Source organism: Paramormyrops kingsleyae, chromosome 12, assembly GCF_048594095.1.
Source record: "Paramormyrops kingsleyae isolate MSU_618 chromosome 12, PKINGS_0.4, whole genome shotgun sequence".
NCBI classification, from domain to species: Eukaryota; Metazoa; Chordata; class Actinopteri; order Osteoglossiformes; family Mormyridae; genus Paramormyrops; species Paramormyrops kingsleyae.
The window spans coordinates 18,335,830-18,354,754 of NC_132808.1; the positions used below are offsets into that span (position 1 = coordinate 18,335,830).

General features: G+C 40.8%; 1 protein-coding gene across 10 annotated transcripts in view; it reads right to left on the reverse strand.

Moving 5' to 3' along the window:
• Window positions 1-735: 735 nt before the first annotated feature.
• The window catches only part of LOC111842607 (adhesion G protein-coupled receptor L3-like), a 179,562-nt gene continuing 161,372 nt past the window's right edge, over window positions 736-18,925 (reverse strand). For 9 of the 10 annotated variants that reach the window (XM_072697605.1, XM_023809355.2, XM_023809359.2 and 6 more), the window contains 6 exons: window positions 14,047-14,215; window positions 12,282-12,452; window positions 9,436-9,532; window positions 6,564-6,692; window positions 4,802-4,819; window positions 736-3,036 (listed from right to left, as the gene is read on the reverse strand). In XM_072697605.1, the coding sequence (XP_072553706.1) occupies window positions 2,207-3,036; window positions 4,802-4,819; window positions 6,564-6,692; window positions 9,436-9,532; window positions 12,282-12,452; window positions 14,047-14,215 (1,414 nt within the window). In that variant the 3' untranslated portion in view covers window positions 736-2,206. The remainder of the gene's footprint in view (window positions 3,037-4,801; window positions 4,820-6,563; window positions 6,693-9,435; window positions 9,533-12,281; window positions 12,453-14,046; window positions 14,216-18,925) is intronic. The other variant, XM_023809365.2, reaches the window with a different exon arrangement.

Here is an 18,925-nt window from a genome sequence, read left to right on the forward strand (position 1 = left end):
AGCCAGGAGGGACCTGCTCAGCTCGTTCAGTCATTATCAAAAATCAGGGCAACTGACCAGAGAAGGAATCTCCACTGACTATTTCATCCGACTCCAAACATTAGGACAAAACTGTCACTGATATACCGACATATGAATATTCAATCTGATACCATAATCTAATTACACAGGAGACAGTACGTCCAGGCATCAGAGGCAGCTGGATATTTGATGATTTAAAAAATGCAAAAATTGATGGATAAATTTCACTGGCTACAGCACTACATAAGCAAATATAGGCATCTGGCATCATCATTTTCTTCACTGATAGTTACAATGTCCTTTTGAAAGGCTATAAAACCACAGCAAAACATCTCTGTCAAATTCTCATTTTTCCACTTCGAAAAGTAACTAGAACTCTTGGCCGTTAGGTGGCCCAGCGGATCAGGAACTGGGTCAAACGGCTGCCACTGAAAATCCCAAAAATGGAAAAGTGGTTTTGCCCTTAATCAGTAGATAAACAGCCAGGACTGGATCAAGTGCAGACGTGCAGTGAAATTTGATCCCATTTGCAAGATCTAATTAGTCTGTTAAACCTTTCAGTAAATATTAAAGTAATTAAACGTAAAATAAAAATAAGTTTACTGTTGATTGGCACCAACTTTTGTTAATAAACTTTGTAATTCAACAGATCATTGGAGTATTCACATTCAGCAGAAGCCACAATAATCACAGGCTTTAACATTAACAATGCTGTAAATCTTAATCAGTGATTTATTTGTTGGCAAACAAGTTTCACTGTTACAACAAATATTAGTTATGAGGTCATTCAACTTGGAAACCATACAAAATGAATAAATAAAAGTCATAATCATAATAATAAAAACTAATATATGTGCTGCTAAATTCTTTACCACCTGAAGTTCAACATTTTTTTCCATTTGATTTTGTCTTTTTTTAACAAATAAATAAATATTTTTCCTTTCTGGGGAAAAAAGAGAAAACACATTTCCAGTTTACTCACTCCAAAAGTTCTTCTTTAATAATTAAACTGTTTTTTGCGTAATGTTTAGTGCTTATCGACGGAGCATTGTTTCCTACGTCTGGCACACACCTGCCATGCCCTCGATAAATGAAGACTTCTTACTTGCTTGGAGTAAAAACCTTCTTCGGATATCTGTAATATTCTTCAGAAGTTAGCTCTCAGCACAATTTTCAAAATAGTTTGCCATGACCTCTGTAGTTGTGTTTTATCTACACAGTGAAGAAAACCAAACAACTCTTTTGAAAACATCGGTGGTTACACTGCTAAATAAAAATAAAATAAAAAATTAAAAAGAAATGATCGTTGTCTGTTCAGTGATTTTTTTTTCTGCATTTAGGAAAAGAGAGAATAACCAGACTGGAACCATGAACTGCATCTTCAGAACCAGAACCAATAGCAACTGCCTTAGTGAAACCGCCAACCGGCAAGACCAGAACCTGTAAGAATACCTCTACTGGCACTCTCAATCTGCAGGACCTGCACGACAGAAATGAAATGCTCTATTCACTACATTTAGACACTAACATTTTGTAGGAACAGAAAAAAGATACTATTATGTGCAATGCTAGTATCTGTACAATTACATAGAAATATCTTATTATTCTCTGGTATTCTTCTCACCTCCCATTTTGAATCATTTGGAACTGTAACAACAAAAACAAAAACGCCGCTGAAGATAGGAGTCTCATTGTTTTGCTGAAAACAACGTCCTGCTTAACTTTCAGGAATGTTACAGCACAACATGCTGTATTTTACCAAACAGAAAGTTTTTTTTTTTGTTTTGCCATTTTTAAAAAAAGCCAGTATGGATACTGAAGTATAATAAAATAGTTTCTGATTCGGTTTTGTTTATCCTACACACTGAGCTAATGGAGGAAAGTTCGGAGGCCATTTTTTTAATTCTTTTGTTTTGTAATTCCTTTGGGATGTCAAAAAAAAAAAAAAGCATGGAGGGCAAAAGCCGCACAAACCTAGAGCGTTCAGGTTGTGTTGACCTCACCACCACAGAGACACGCACCGACCTATCAGGCCGTCCCACTTGGTCTTTCTCTTTCCGTTTTCAGTAGGTATCGAGATGAGTATGTTACATTTCCCACAGAGACACGGGGGAACAAAGATGCCTACGACTGCTGACAGTGGACAGATCAGGGCAGGGAGCCACAGAGGAGGCGAGGGGGCTGTCTATAAGCTAGTGACCAGGTGGGAGGGCTCCTCGGCCGGCTCTTCAGGAGACGAGTCTTCCTTGTTGGGGGGGACGATGAAGCCGTCACTGCTGCCCCGGCCCAGTTGGTAGTATGTGTGCAGCTGGTGGATGTGGTTTCTGGAGCCCAGGTTGGGCATGCTCTTATAGTACACATCGTCAGCGTCGCCGGTGCCTTTGGCCACAGAAGATTCGCCGTCATCGACCACGCCTCCCGGCTCCGTGTCGCCGCTGTCATCCACGGCACCGGCCAGTGTGGGCATGCTGGTGTACAGGGAGTCCCGGTGTGGCGACGGAGCCTCCTCGTTGGTGAGCAGCGGGAAGAAGCTTTCGCTGTTCTCCTGTGGGACCCGTCGTCGGCTGAAGGGGTGAGGAGGTGGGTGGGTCTCGGCAGGCAGGCCGCGCTGTGGCAGCAGCGGGGCATCCGATTCCTCCCGGATGAGCTCCAGACCCAGGCCGAGCGCCTCCTCGTGGCCGAACGAGGAGACGTCGTCCAGCACGATGCCGTCGCCCTTACTGCTGCCGTTGGCATTGGCGTTACCGACATTGTTGACCAGCTTGTTCATGAGGTTGCGGCTCTGCTCGGTGGATCGCTCATGGTTGTTCAGGTAGGATGGGATGTAGTTGGAGGCGAGCTCTTTCAGGATCTTTTTCTCCAGAGTGGTCTCCTTGTGGTTGTAGCCACGGTCTATAATCTGGACGCAGTCACTCATGTAGTCCCCGCTGGCCATGCTATAGCTGTTGCCGTGGTTACCATTCAGTGGTAGAGTATCCATAACACTTGTATCCCTGGCATTGTTCAGGATCCCCTCTGAAAGATGACAGACAAGGTTATCCACAAGTTACACTCATTCTTCAATTCAGAAATCTTAAAAAATATCTGGAATTATTCTAAACTTTGACGGTACTTATATTTTGGAGAAATTTGTATCTGTACATATGACTGATATACATGGCAATTCATGACTAAAATAAAAGTTATGACCAGGGATAGACATAACTGGCACGCAAGTACGCATTCACCTTTAAAAACGATATGTGCGACAATCAATTATTTGTAGAAGGACAAATGCGTACTTATTTCATGTGTGTTTGCGCTGCTATGAAGAAAATACCTTGCATTTTAACCTGTATACCGCAAATGAAGTAGAGTTAGCATATAAAGATTAAAATGCATTATATTTTGTTTTCATATCAGCGCAAATACACATAAAATAAATACGCATTTACACTGTTAACACAATCCATCGTCGCACGTGTCGCACGTTGCGTACCAGTTATGTCCATCCCTGGTTATGACAATAGAATTGCTTTTCAATTATCCCGTATTTTTAATTTCACGCTTTGTATAACTTTTCAGTCAAAGTGCACGGAATCACAGGTAACTCATATTACAACTACAATAAAATCTAAACCCCAGATTACATTACGGTAAATACGCTGTGGTTTGCAAAGCAATCATACTATAAAACTTCCATGTTGTACTATATACAAAAAAACAATTATTTCATGCACAACAATCATTAAAGACACAGTGATGCGCACAAGACAATCAGACAGCAGATGACAACAGGAAACAGTGGCTCCCATGTGTATAATAAGACAAAGTGTCATATTTGCTTAAGTTTATTTTATTTAATTTATTTGGGTCAATGTACTATAATTATATCAGGGTAAATTACCACAGTGGCACCATAAGTCCCTGCTTACTATTAATGCTATTTGTGCTAAACATTGTGTGGGCTGTCTTGCCATAATAAGCTGATGTAACAGCACCCCAAAGAACGGTCTGGCACACAGGCAGCCTCAGTCTCTATTGCCGACTTTTACCGCGCTCAGATCTCTCATTTTCAGTCATCCTATTCAGGGCCTTGCTGGTGGATCGATGTGTCTTGTTTCACACACTAATTATATTACTTTATCTATGTTATGAACCATTCCTTTTAAGCTTTGAGACTGAGCACAATATAGATTTTATTAAAAATTTAGGATCCAATAGAGGATACTACAGATTTCTTTCTTACATTAATCAGTTTGAAAGTAATACAATTAGTATTCTTTGCAATAAATAAAATATTATTCTTATAAACTGGATTGCCAGCCGGTTGTAACTTTTTGACAGGCCTGCGGTTCCGTTAAAAATGCAGTAAATACAGGTCACTTGTGGTCTCACTGTTCTTGCACTAGGGACAGTATGATTTACCGCAATTTCCAGATTAATTTAATAAGCAAGAAGGATGTTCTCCTTGAAGTGGGGTGGCAATACTTCTTAAGGATGAACATTATGTGCCTGAAAGTGGATTAACATCTGTCCTGTAGAGGACCTGCCCTCTCCTCTGCAGTCTGTAAATGTAAATGGAATACACACTCAAACCAAGGAGTGCTGTCTTCTGTCAATACGACAGAGAGTAACTTTGCCTCCCATGTCAAGTTAGCGATATTTCAGGCACTGATTGGCTAGCTATCCCACTACCCTCCACCCCCCCACCCCCCACACTTTTTCCAGTGCAGCGTGAAAAGAAAGCAAGCTGTGGTCAATTACATTTGATATGCAATGTTTAGTTTGACTCCCATACTTGTCTCTCTGTAGGGGTCTAAACGACAGCATGGAGGAGAGGAAAGAAAAACAAGTAAGCAAACAGTGACAAGTAGATAAAACAACAATAAACCAGAAAGATTGATGATGCACAGCATGCAAACGACTCTGAGGATGTTTCCTGAGGGCCACACACCAACAAACAATACAGCATATTTACAGGAGAGGACATTTTTCTTTACTGACTTTTTTCCTTTAAAATGTAAAGCCATATTACTGCATGAGACTGATATGAAAAAATACTTATCTCAAGTGTTCCAGCCCCCCCCCACCCAAAAAAAAGGTAAAAAAATAGGGAAACGTTTACAGAAATGGACACTTTCTTACTCAGCTATCTGAAATATTTCACTGTCAGTTAAATGATGTGCTGCACTGATTCCTAGCCGGGGGGGGTAGGAAGCTGTTTTACACTTGCCCCATAACAGGACGTGTGACCAAATTCCATACATCAAATTTTATTTAATATGCCACCTAAATTTTAATAACTTAGGATAAATGCCCCTTTTTCGTTAATATCATATATATACATATCTTGAATATTTCCAGATAATTTGTAGCAGACCATTAGAATACTAGCAGTAGTACAATTTACAATTTTTACAATTTTAAAATGCAATATACATTTAAATTTAAAACTGCTTAATAAGGATTTTTTCTTATGGGTCATGTTTATAAACAGCTAATTCTTATAACAGTTCATACATATTGTGCAGTATTACATGATTTCTGTGAGGGTGATGTAAAAAAGGACATGCATGCTTTTTGACGAATTCATTTGCACTCCTCACACTACTGTGCAATGCCTCACAGTCACCCCCACACCCCCCTATTCAGTCTGGAACACTCTGCAAGACTGCAAGGTAACAAGGAAGTTATTGTCCAGTGAAGTTGCTCAGGATACCCCTAGCTGCTTGGAGAAGATTAACTATCTGAGTCCGGTATCAAGTTCTGAAGGACTGCCTAATGAACTCCAAAGAGGATGGAGAACCACACATGCCTGAGAAGAAGCTCATGGACAGTCATGCCAAACTCTCAGGTTTTACACTCATTTTACTGTCAGAATGCATTCTGACAGAAGCTGCTAAATGGTAATAATTGCAGTGAAACTGATGAAATGGAAATTTAATACAATGCTTAATGCACTACAATTATTGGAAATATATTATTATTAAAAACATACAATTATTCAAGTATATGAAGTATGTTTTTGTTTTAACCTCTGAAACATAAAACAGACATTTTGTATTATTGTTGCTAATTTGTCCTCAATTTTAACCTTTCCTTTTCATTTAATCCACTGAAATTTGGTAGTCTTGCTGAATTAATACAGATATTTTGTTAAAACATACATGAAAGAGGATAATGAAACCTAGGATTACAGACAAACAAACACAGAACACGTTACTGTTAAGGACGGGAAAATGCACACAAGGATAGGCATGTATGGCTTCCAGAAGGTTACGATCAAAGACAATCACACTATTGTCGTGTTGTTAGCATTTAGCATATCGTTGCTAACAGTCGGCTTGGGCATATTATGTCTGTCAGATGGTCTGTCAGACTGATTTTAGTTCAATGCCCTTCCTGGGAGCCATAAGTACCCTGATCCAAAGCAGCAAGTGCACCAAGAATCAGTGTCTATATTCAGCCCAATTCAGAAATAAGGCTGCCAATGGTATTGGGGAGGGGAAGAGAGAAAGAGAGGGAGGGAGAAGCAGGGTTAAAAAAAATGTCCAGCACACCTTGTGCGTTGTACATGCTGACAGACGGGTTGTTATAGACTGCCGATTCCCCAAGCAAAGTGTTATAGGGATTGTTAGTGCCGTGGGGTCGAAGCAGAGCATTGGTTATAAGGTGGTTAGCCATGGTTCCTGGAGCAGCCGGACAGAGACAGAGAAAGAGACACACATATCAATCAGCCAAATGCACTTAAGGAAAATACTTCAAAACTGTTTGTGTATTTTTCCCCCGTCGTACAGCGGCGACGAGCTGAGCACGCATGGATATCCAGCAAGAGGGATGGAGCCTGCGTTCGGTACTGACATTATGGCAATTATTAAACAGCAGAAAAATGCAGGTGTGAAGGAGACAAGCGCGTGATTCACAGCGGTGTTTGGGGGGTGAGGGCGTAATGTGCAGCTGTGAGCGGGAGGTGAGGGAACGCTGGAAACACACAACCTGAATGACATCACCTCTCGTTTCTCTTTAAAAGGCCACTTTGTTCCCAGTGATTTTAAACACATGATTTGAGAATGAACTTGATCAGATCTTGACCAGCGACCCTGATATCTCAGAGACTGTTACAGTAATATCCGTCACACTCAAGAGCAACTCGAAGACAGGTATTCAAGAAAAGTTGGCAAACACCTACTGGTCAATAATCCACCCCTTAAGCGGGTATCCAAGCACAGTTGTGGTGATCCAGACTCCATCCCTGGTGTAAGGTGGACACAAAACAGGCAGGATGCCAGTCCATTATAGGGTGTTCTCTCACATGTAGGGTAACAATTCAAAGCTTCTGAACTGTGTTTCTTTGTGAGCAAGCTTACACAAACTCAGAGCTGTGGCTGGACTCAGACTCAGAGCCTGGGAGGTGTGAGGTATCAGCACTACCCACTGACCTATCATACTGTGCTAACTTCACTGATGTGTGATCAGGCAACAGCCCCGCTGGAGGCAGTATCATTGTTTTTACAGTTCTTCTGCAAACTTCTGCAACAAAACTAACACATTAAAAAAACAGTGTGTGGGAAACCACACCACGCTTAAATCTATTGAGACTCTGTGTATTAAAGCTTTGAGATGATGTCATCGAACAAGGTTACACTTGAGGAGGTGCAGAAGGCCGGCATAGTGGGGTCTCCTCAGCTTGAGAGCCGCATGCTGAACATTTCGTTTAATTAAATCTGAAGGAAATCAAAGCACTGAAGGTACTGGGATTCTGTTTTTGTTCGTTATTCAACCGCGAATGACTCCATGGGCTGAAGCTCACTAATCTATTTCTCTGATCAACAGTTATTAAAAAAGACAAAGAGGAAAAAGTGTGGTTACGTGGTCCCTTACAAAGCTGCCGGCATGCTGAGCCTTCCTGTAACTCTGATATTTTCATATCTGAATATTTAGCTTGAAGCCGATATAAGCATGTACGCTCGCACTTTTTGTTTATATTTGTTACAGCGAGCATGCTGTGCGGTCATGGCTGCCATGCTAATATTCCCGCAGTTCTTGTCAACATCACCACGCATCACATCACCAGCTGCACGACACAGTACACCCTGTCAGAATTTAGCAAACTATCTGAAGTCCAAACCCATACACAAGTAATAAAATGCTATTGATGGCTGAAAAGGAGAGGACAGGGCTGAACGGTAAACTACACCAACTGAAAATCTAATTTCACGTTGAAAGCGCGCATGACCACATGGAGCTGGGAGGTAGATGTGGGAGACCTCAATGTCCCAGAATACACAGGGCATTGGAATGGGAAAAGCCATCAATAAAACTGCTCGCTTTCTGGAGGCTGTTTTAAGGGACTCCATTTATGTGCTGCTAACATGTATCAGAAAAATTATTTTAGGCAAATTACCCCGAAGAGGCATCATGTTATCCATTTGAATGAAGAAGCTTTAATTAACCACCTCATGTATGCCTGTATTGAAATATGCTCTACGAACAAGCAATGTGTCTGCCTACTGCCTGTCCCTAGCTGTAAAACGCTCTCTTTGGACAGCCCCGCTAAGTGCATAATTATTGAGATCCTGACACTTGCCTCCCCAGCATAACATCAATCCGTCATCATAAGAGCATATTACTGTCTTGGAGAATCTGAGCTCGGAGCAGATTTAGAGAACTCGAGGCACGGTCCTCTGTCGAGAGATGGGTGTGTCCAGCTGATGTACGGAGAAGCCTTTGGCTTTCAGAGAAAAATACACATTTTTGGCTGAAGCTGTTACAGTCTTTATGTGGTGGTTTTAGAATTCAGACATCCCTCCAGCTTCTGACTCAAAAACCAGCTGTGTAAGTCATTTTTATAGAAGCTATTTTATAGACGGGATCTGTGCTCAGAGGTACAACAGAAGAACATTTGCTGGACCATCAAAGTCTGTAACGTGGAGATTTTCAGCCAACATCCTTCACCCCAAGCTGCTGCTCTTGTCGGCACACTTAACAACGAGAAGTACTGTCCTCATAGAGATGCGCCCATTTGTCAGTTGGAAATAAGTATTGATGGCTTTCCGATGTAGTCCTTTCGGATTGTTTGTAAGTATGCTCAGGTCAGCCTTTGAGGCATTCCCAGATATTTCGCAGTATCTAAGACCGATGAGGACATGTGGCCCATTTTCAAGTTTCAAGGCCATTCAGAAGCTGTTTCTTTTTCCGGAGCAACAGGATACTGTTCCAGAAGTGCTAACCGGTACCTAGAAATATGAATGCCCATGACACGGTGAGTAACGTGGGAGCTCGCCATGCTGTAATTTATCTATGCGAACTGGACTTTTGCAGAGAGAGAGAGCTCTTAAATCCTCATTAGTTCCACAGGAGAAAGACAACATGTCGCCCTCCCTCTGGCTGGCAGAGCAAGTCAGAAGGAGAGCCAATTAATTCAATTATTACCTCTGTTCAGCGATGCTGAGCTATTGATGTCGCCTGTGATGAAGGACGACTCAGACTGCTTCCTGACGGTGTCGTTCCACATCCGACGGATCCGGCTCTGCGGACGGACAGACGTGGAGAGGATGAAGAAAAAAAAAAACAAACAGAAGAAAGAAATAAAAATGAAGAGTAACCCCCAAGTGTCCAGGCTGACAGCCTCACGCTTTCTGCTGTGCTGACAGAACAAAGAAATGAACTAACGACCTGAAGCCTTGAAATGAGACTTCGGAGACCGAGGCCTCCAATCTGCACAGCCAATCCATTAATCAAGCCGTGAGCCATGTGTGATCTGTGGGGCAGCCAAGGCCCAGTAGAAGTGGCTCTGGCAAACGACTGATTCTTATTACTTTGCTCCCACAATTTCCATTCCAAGCCTTCGACAAATTCAAACTGTTTAAATGAGCTTGAGACGGGTTTAATTATAATGTACGATTTGAGCGACGTATACTGAAAGCCATAAAACACAGTCTCTGCAAACACAGTCACCGGAAGAAGAAATGTACTATACATGTCACACTGGCCATAAAAAATAATGACAAGTGTCCATATCTACTCAATGCTGAGTATATGTTTGAATTCAACAGTGATGTTTTATATTTACTGAAACTGCTGAAATGTGAAATTAAAAATATGTCCTTTACATCAACACTGTTCTTTTATCGATTTTCTGGAAATGTAACACGTGCTTCATCAACAGTCAGAAAGTAAGCCATTACCAACGGTACGGCCCAAAGGGTGCATTTATGAGGCTGGGCCATTGCAGACATGGTGGCCAGCATTGTGACTGACTCTGTGATTAGCACAATAATTAGCATTGCAGCTAGCACTTTGACTAACATTACGGTTAGCACAATAAGTAGCATTGCAGCTAGCACTTTGACTAACATTACAGTTAGCACAATAACTAGCATTGCAGCTAGCACTGTGACTAACATTCCGGTTAGCACAATAACCAGCATTGCAGCTAGAACAAGGACTAGCACTGCAAACAGCACAATGACTAACATTTCAGCTTGCAATGCAGGTAGCATTGTTATCAGTACAATGGCTAGCATTGTAGTTAGCACTGTGAATAATAATGTATTTGTGCACTTTGATTGGAACTGCAGCAGTTACTGTGACCAGCATTGCGGTCAGCATGATTAGCACTGCAGTTAGCACAATGACTAGTATTACATCTAGCACTGTGACTAACAATGTGGCCAGCACAATTACTGGTATTGCAGCCAACAGTGTAACTGTCAATGTTGCTAACAGTGTGAGTAGCACTGGGTCTCATACTGTTGCTGGCATTCTGACCATCCGTTTGACAATTTAAAATTATTCTTAATAAGTCTTATTGTCAGACTCCTATGACTGAGTAGAGTAACATCGACAAGCAAATGTATGTCGGTGACGAGGGTGAAATTGCAGGGTGCAGTTCTATTGAAAAAAAAAAGTACTAATGGTGAATATGAATCTAACATATCCAACCGGTTCAACTCCAAGTCCATTTCCTGTCCCCCTGACATTTATGCAGCACCTCTGGATAGAACAAAGGCCCATTTGAATTGAAATGACTCAGTTCTGAATGGAGTGCCTGGCGACCAAACAATTTATATTTAGCTATAAACACAAAGATTATGTGTTAGGAACTTGAAGTAAATCAACCTTTACACCAAAAACATACAATAACTAAATCAAGTTAAGAGAAATCCACCAGTGCTATTATAGTATCCCTATTTCTATTGAGCATAAATACAAAGAAATGTCATAGTTACAGAGCTGAGATAAAACATGGTCGGGCAATTTAAGGTCTCATTGTACATTTAAATCCAGTGCCAGCTGTTTACAATGTACTTTGCTAATTACATGTTTACTTTAAAAACCTTTGAGCTAGTGATCAATTACTGCCTCTTTATAGCCAGCACTTAACTTCTTCCCTGCAATTCAAGTTAGCAGCCAATAATTAGCAAACCTTTTACCTTTGATTTGGGCGTGAGCCATTATTTTTGCAGCATGCTATTTCACAATTTGATGGAAAAGATGATAATGGAGATTTAAATGCGCAAAGAAGATTCCATCATCACACTGTTCTGACTGAAAGACATTGCATTGTCATGTCGAGGGCCCGGACCAAAGGGCTGGCTGGGTGTGAATCTACAAAAACTAAAGGGTAGCAACCAGCTGTGTGTGAAACCTTTATGTGGAATAGTGTGCATAGTGAGCTGAGAAGCCCTTAGATGGGATAGTGTAAAGTTGTGACCAGGTGTACGTGAAGCCCTTAGATGGGATAGTGTAAAATTGTGACCAGGTGTGCGTGAAGCCCTTAGATGGGATAGTGTAGAGTAGTGACCAGGTGTGCATGAAGCCCTTAGATGGGATAGTGTAGAGTAGTGACCAGGTGTACATGAAGCCCTTAGATGGGATAGTGTAGAGTAGTGATCAGGTGTGCGTGAAGCCCTTAGATGGGATAGTGTAGAGTAGTGACCAGGTGTGCATGAAGCCCTTAGATGGGATAGTGTAGAATAGTGACCAGGTGTGCATGAAGCCCTTAGATGGGATAGTGTAGAGTAGTGACCAGGTGTGCATGAAGCCCTTAGATGGGATAGTGTAGAGTAGTGACCAGGTGTGCATGAAGCCCTTAGATGGGATAGTGTAGGGTAGTGACCAGGTGTGCATGAAGCCCTTAGACGGGATAGTGTAGAGTAGTGACCAGGTGTGCATGAAGCCCTTAGATGGGATAGTGTAGAGTAGTGACCAGGTGTGCATGAAGCCCTTAGATGGGATAGTGTAGGGTAGTGACCAGGTGTACGTGAAGCCCTCACCTGGGAGCCTGTAGAGTAGCGGCCAGGTGTGTGGGAACCTCTCACCTGGGAACCTGTGGAGTACCGACCCGGTGTACGGGTAACTGAGCTCTTAGCTGAGCCAATGGACGTCTCCACACTCTTTCCACTGCAGCAATGGGTACGGAGGCACCTGCCGTACTCCTTACGTACCTGGGAAGGTAAAGGGGGAGGTCAAGTGACGGTCTACGACCTGCAGAGACCCTACCTTCCTCCCTAATGTTACTGCCCCGTCTGTTAACATGGAACCACAAAGCACCTAACTACTGTACGACTACACACACCATGAACCTGATCACTGATAAACTGCCCACCTAGAGAACTAAGTTAATCCCACTGTGTGTACAGTATAATCCAGGAAGCACGTTGACTGGAAACCCAAAGGTCATTTTGGAACTGAAAAATGTTCTTATTTCTCCAACAGCATTCCAGATGTGGAAATGGGAGAATCTGTATGTACAAAATGCAAGCGATACCAAATTATTAGTATTAAAAATATGCGTAAAATTTGTTTCGGTGGAAGTGAATAGAATCACGGAGATAGGAGAAAGGGATATGAACTGTTTAGGTGCAGGAGAGGAAGAGGGCTTGACAAAATGGTGGGGAGCAAAGAAAGCAAAAAACAGCCATTTTTGTGTGAGTGTGTCAAATGACCTCACCCCACCTCACAATCTTACAACATATGAAATCACGTCCAACAACGTGTTTAATCAGTACCGTCAGAGACGGTAACTAAAGCAAAGCTGTGATAAGCCAGACTTTTAGTATCTGATGTTGACTTTTTTAGTTAGTTGTTGGGTCATGGACGCACAGCATTAACTGCAGCCTGTAACATTTTCAATTAGCTCGCAATTCAAAACGAATTATTTTCAATGGCAGGAGATGAGTAGTCGATCCGGCATACCGACTTCGAAAGAGACTGGTGTGCAGAGTCACATGTTCTTTTTGTACACGGCAGGAGACACAAGCGGCATTTAAACAGAAAGAATGAGACGCCTACCAAACTTAGATAATACTTGTGCATATAGTCTATAACAAATCATCTGCATCTCCCCCAGTACATCTTCTGTTGCCCATGTGCGACTACACAAAATCTTGCCTAAATACAAATTAAAATCAAAGACATTTTCCGCTGAGTGATCAGCCTTTCATGTGCATACAATTATTCTGCACAAATTGGGTTAGTCTACTGTACTTCAATGACTTCATTCATTTGCTGGATAAACAGTGCTGCTTTTTAAATGAATCTGTACAGTTGAGATACTGTGTTCATAATCTCAGTAAGTTAGTTTAGGAATGAGGCAGATGATGAACACAGGTAATCACTGAGACAGGCTGTCACTGCATTTGAAAGGAGATGCATCATTAATGATGATACTGTACAATCGAAAGCCTTACATAAACACGGCTAAAGACACACAGGGTGGGTATCATTGTTATATTACAGCATTTTTAAACTATAGTGCTGGCTTATCAGCTGCTATTCAAGCATATTTCAAAACAGTAGGGAATACAGTAATCAAACACTTATATACTAGTAGGGAGTAGATGAATGAAAATTCAAAAAGGTATAAAACGAATTAACAGTACACCACAAAAACTAAAAACAGGGTATTATAGGCAGCACTGCTGTTTGGAATAGCATTCACTTAATATTGCTTCATACAGTATTAACTCTAAAGCAAAAGGCTTGTCTTAAGATGTGATGAGCTCCAGGCATGCATGAAACATTGTAAATAAAAGTTACCTTCTTCTGCAACACACAATGGAATATGAAGATAAACATCCCCTGCAGTGAATTGAATATGGTGAAAAGGTAGGCCATGACAATGGTGCTCTCGTTGATGTACATGAGCCCGAATGCCCAGGTCAGTCCCAGGAGGCAGAGGAGTGCAATGGCCCCTATGACCCATGACCTGGAAGAAAAACACCAGAACACAGAGATCAGCAAAGACCTCAAATTGGTCCATGTTAAAATACACACTCAGCAATGTGTTGGGAGCCCCATCTATTGCTCAAAAAAACCTTGATCATTTACCATCAATTTTTAGAAAATCATATTTTTGAACAGACCGACAGAACATTCTGGAAAACTTTAGGTCCATTCAACATGTAATTATCCTCTAAAGGTCATTCTCCTGTGACTGCATCATGGTGATGGTCTTCAATTTTTTCAGCTAATTTGGCAGTAAAAAGTGTTACTGCCAAAATGCTACAGAACAAAAGAGGTGATTAGATTTGATTATCCCTGGCACTGTTCTAGCACACTATCTTCTGGTTAAATAATCTTTCCCTTTTACCTGCTGAAGAAACAAAAAAGTACAAAAAAAATCCCTGCAAGTCCCAGATCTTCCCACCCAGTCACAAGAGGGTTTGGTGTTAATTCGTCGATAATTAAGGAGGCGATGGTGTGCGCAGGAAAAGGAACAAGTATAAAGACTTTTCTTATTCGCCTTGACTGGCTTGAGATCTGATATGAGAAGCTTGGACAGTGTTCTGAAGATGGATACAGACATTAAAAGCAATTCGAAGCATGAGGATTCAACTGGTCTCGACTCACATAAAGACAGCTCAGCAGAGAACATACAACACATCTTACGAGTTGGCTTTTTAATTTTTTTTTTTTACACAGAACATGGTATACTCCAGACAAGCTGATGGTTGATATACCAATGTTCTGGATGTGGCACAATTTCTGGCCATTGTGGCAGTGAGGAAAAAGCATGCCGTCACTAACTGTAGCTGTGTAAATGAACATTTCAGCCATACCCTGGACAAACGGGCGGAGAGAGTAACAAGGGTGATGGGATGGAGAGGGAAACTGTCAGAGGGGACTCTTTACCTGCAGTGCCATGGTAGTAGGGCTGCACGATTTATCGATTTCAAATCGAAATCGCGATTTGAAACAATGTGATTAGTAAGTCGCAAAAATCGCAATTTAGGATATACAATATACAGCACGTCGGACCCAGGGTTTAAAACTGCTGTGAGAATAGTTTTACAAATTCATGCCGTGCTCCCTGTGTGACAGTCATTCTCACCAATCACAAGCGCCGTGCTTCTCGCGTGCCAGTCATGCTCACCAATCAGAAGTGGCCCAAGACGACCGCGTATAGGCCCACAAACAGCAAACACGTGAAACCCAAGGAAAATGTTACATTCGTGGTGCGGAAAAATACTGATTCTGCTACTGAGCTGTAAGTGAATTGCCTTCCTATTTCATGGTCCGAGATTGTTTCAGAAAGGTCCTATCATCAATATAACCGGCGAGCTCCTTTTAAACACCAGCTGCAATATACTTCAGTGTATCATACCTTTGGTTTTTTAACAGGCAATAGCATTAGTATACCGCTAACCCATCAAAACAACAATGAGACAGTCAGTAATTCTCACAGCAGCGGAGTCGGTGACCTCCAAAAAGCCGTAAAACCCACAATACAGTGGTGTTTATGTCATATGTTTTTGTGCTTATTACAGTAAATTTAAGTGTTTCCAAAGCTTAATCCCACAACAATAATAAAATAAAAGTCTTGCTTTAACATAAATACTAAAAGAATAGATCGCTTTAATCGCTATTACAGTTGGGTAGGGGCACGCGGTCTTATTTAGAAAACATACAAAAAGAGACGCATATAATGTTTAATCATTCGTTTTGTATTTGTCCGAGTAACAAAGCAAAGGATTGATAAGCTGCTTCAGTCGAAAACTGCATTTTACTTCTCATTTAAAATAAAATGCAGAGTTGGCAACTTCGGTCAGCTGCATGGAGTGAGATTTTCTGTTCTCTGTTCTGCAAACACATTTACATGTATGTAAGTTTTATTACGTTGTAAATAGTCTGTAGGGTTTGCAAACTGCCGTAACGTTTTTGATGCAGCTAATTTTAAGTTCAGAATGGAATATAGATTTGCCGTAAGATTTCTTGCGTGAGAGTCTGAAAGAGTTTGTAAACATGAACACGTACATTTTTTGTTTCACCTGAATTGATTTGTATAGAAAATAACCGTATACAGTTGTTAAAAAGCGGAAACTTCGACCAACATGAAATCACCAATAAACGACTTCTATTTATTCAACATTTTATAAAAATGCATACTACGTTTAAAAAATTCCAGCTTTACGGTTTCAGGACAGAACAGCCACTCTGTTATGAACATTACGGTTTTTTGAGTGTTATTAGTGTTAATAACAGCAGCTAACAACACAATAGCGCAAACAAAAGGGTTGCATACAAATTCTCATCCTTGCATTAGAATATAGACCAGTTAATATTGATGGTATCTCATGCTGCGTCATATGTTTTAAAATGACTACACACTGAACTGAAGCTTGACATAAAAAATTTAATCGCAAATCAAATCATAATCGCAATTTCTGTCACAAAAATCGTGATTCGATATTTTCCCCAAATTGTGCAGCCCTACATGGTAGGCTTTCTAATTCCTGCCAAAATCTATCATTTAGTCCATCCCTCCATCAGCCTTTTAGATTATAGTCCTTCACAGCTCTCAAAGGATAGGGGCTTGTTGATTTGTCTTGTACAGTGAAGAAGAAACTGAACAGCTCTCAGTTTGGCAAAAACCAATTTTAGCTTTATTTCTAGAGATTGGTGTTTCTTTTGGAAACTGAAATTATATCCTTATGAGGTGAGAGCTTTCATATATTAGAACATTGCTCTGCACAATAAATACGTATTAAGATGTACACATGATTATGGAAACACCGTGTCCTCACACTTGCTGGAGATGTGCACATTTATTCTTATGCGCAGACGAATGGCACGTAAGTTAAATTACACGGAGCTAACGAATTTGTGACGAATCTTACTTGATTTCAGGTTGATAATCCTCATAGCTAAAGATTGCAGAGAGAAAAGAAAAATAAAACCAAATAATAAAGACAGCAAGCATTTCCACTGCATTACATGCCAAAACAAGCAACAAGCAACAAGAATGAAATATGAAGGATAAAATGTACAGGGACAACAAAGTAAACCAGGAAAAAACTGTACACATGTACAAGAAGACATACAATTACAGAGCTATGAGGATAAGGCTGGACTGACGGCACAGCGAACACGCTGTGTGATGATTTTCATTTTCAGGTCTAAGTTCTTGTCTGATTTCTTGTCGCTGCAGGCCCCTAGATGACTCATGAGTCAGGTGAATATTTGTACTTTTGTTTGTCACACATATTAGTTAAAGCAAAAAAGAAAGAAAGAAAAAAAAAACATTCCCTACTCTTAAATCTCAGTACTATAGGCACTGTACTTAAAAACATTCCCTACTCTTAAATCTCAGTACTATAGGCACTGTACTTAAAAACATTCCCTACTCTTAAATCTCAGTACTACAGGCACTGTACTTTAGCCTTCTACAGGGCTGGGAATATAAATATATTTGTGTGGATTTCTGTGCTTGCAATTTGGAGATTTTCATATGAATAGGTTGCAGCACACAAGGACCACTTCTAAGTCTGCATCATTTCTAAAGCGTAAAAATTACTTAGGATCCCAGAAAGCATCTTTATGTTTCGAAGCAGCTCCTGCTAAGTTTCTGAAAACAGCCTCACTGATTATTCTTGGAAAGAAGACGGCTTCTGTCTCTGAATAGACTCATCACATCTATTCACCAGGTACGTTCATATCCTGCTGAGATTCTCAAGCAAAATGCATTCTGGGAGAAGACAACTACATTTAAAATAATGGATAATTAACTTTGTGTTTTTAAGCACCGCTTGTTTTTTCTCAGTCTTCCAGGTGCTGACATGTGCTGAAATGTGCTGCAATCGTTGAGGTGTGCTGATGCGATTGTGTCAGCTGACTCAAAAGCAGAAAGTGAATCGGTGATCTCAGTTCTGCCGAAATGCAACCAAATTGATATTGACAAGAAAACACTAATACTTACATCTCAAAGTCAGCGGGACATTAATTGATGTGATAAAACTTGGTCTTAGAACACCTTACATTATGCATCTCTGAATTTCAGCCATACAAATCAGTTGGCTCAAGTGTGTCCGTTTCTGCACACCGCACTCTGATGATGTCACGGTCGTGGCGATAGCACTTACACACAGGTAAAAGGGGGACGCAATACAACACAACCCTTTCCAATCAATAACCTGAAGCTTTGATTGGAAAAACAAAATTGCAGAGGGCGCAGCTGCATCTTACCAGTGCCACTCCACAACAAGACGGCCATCGTAAAAACGATAGCTTAATATGGAAGGATATGAAAGAAAAGACAGAAAAAGAAAGTTAACTACAGCAATAAAAGGTGAACGTGAAGATGAGCGGGCATGCAGATAGTGAGTCTATGTCCACTTTGAAACTATTCATGCCAAGAAACAATATTTAGACAATTATATAGAGAAAAAATGAAGCATTGGCAAACAAATTTTTGTTTATATTCTGTATGTGGATAACTGAAAACTGCCATGCAAATTTTGAAATCAGTAGGTTTACAAGGGGCAGTGTTAAAAAAAATCAGATATTTCGGAGTCCATACCACAGATCTCTGGATATGTTTACAACACACTGGAGTAAAGAAACAAATTAATAACAAATGAAGGTGCCCACTTCCAAAGATCTGTGGTATATTAGAATTGTAATGATGTTACAAGAGTAA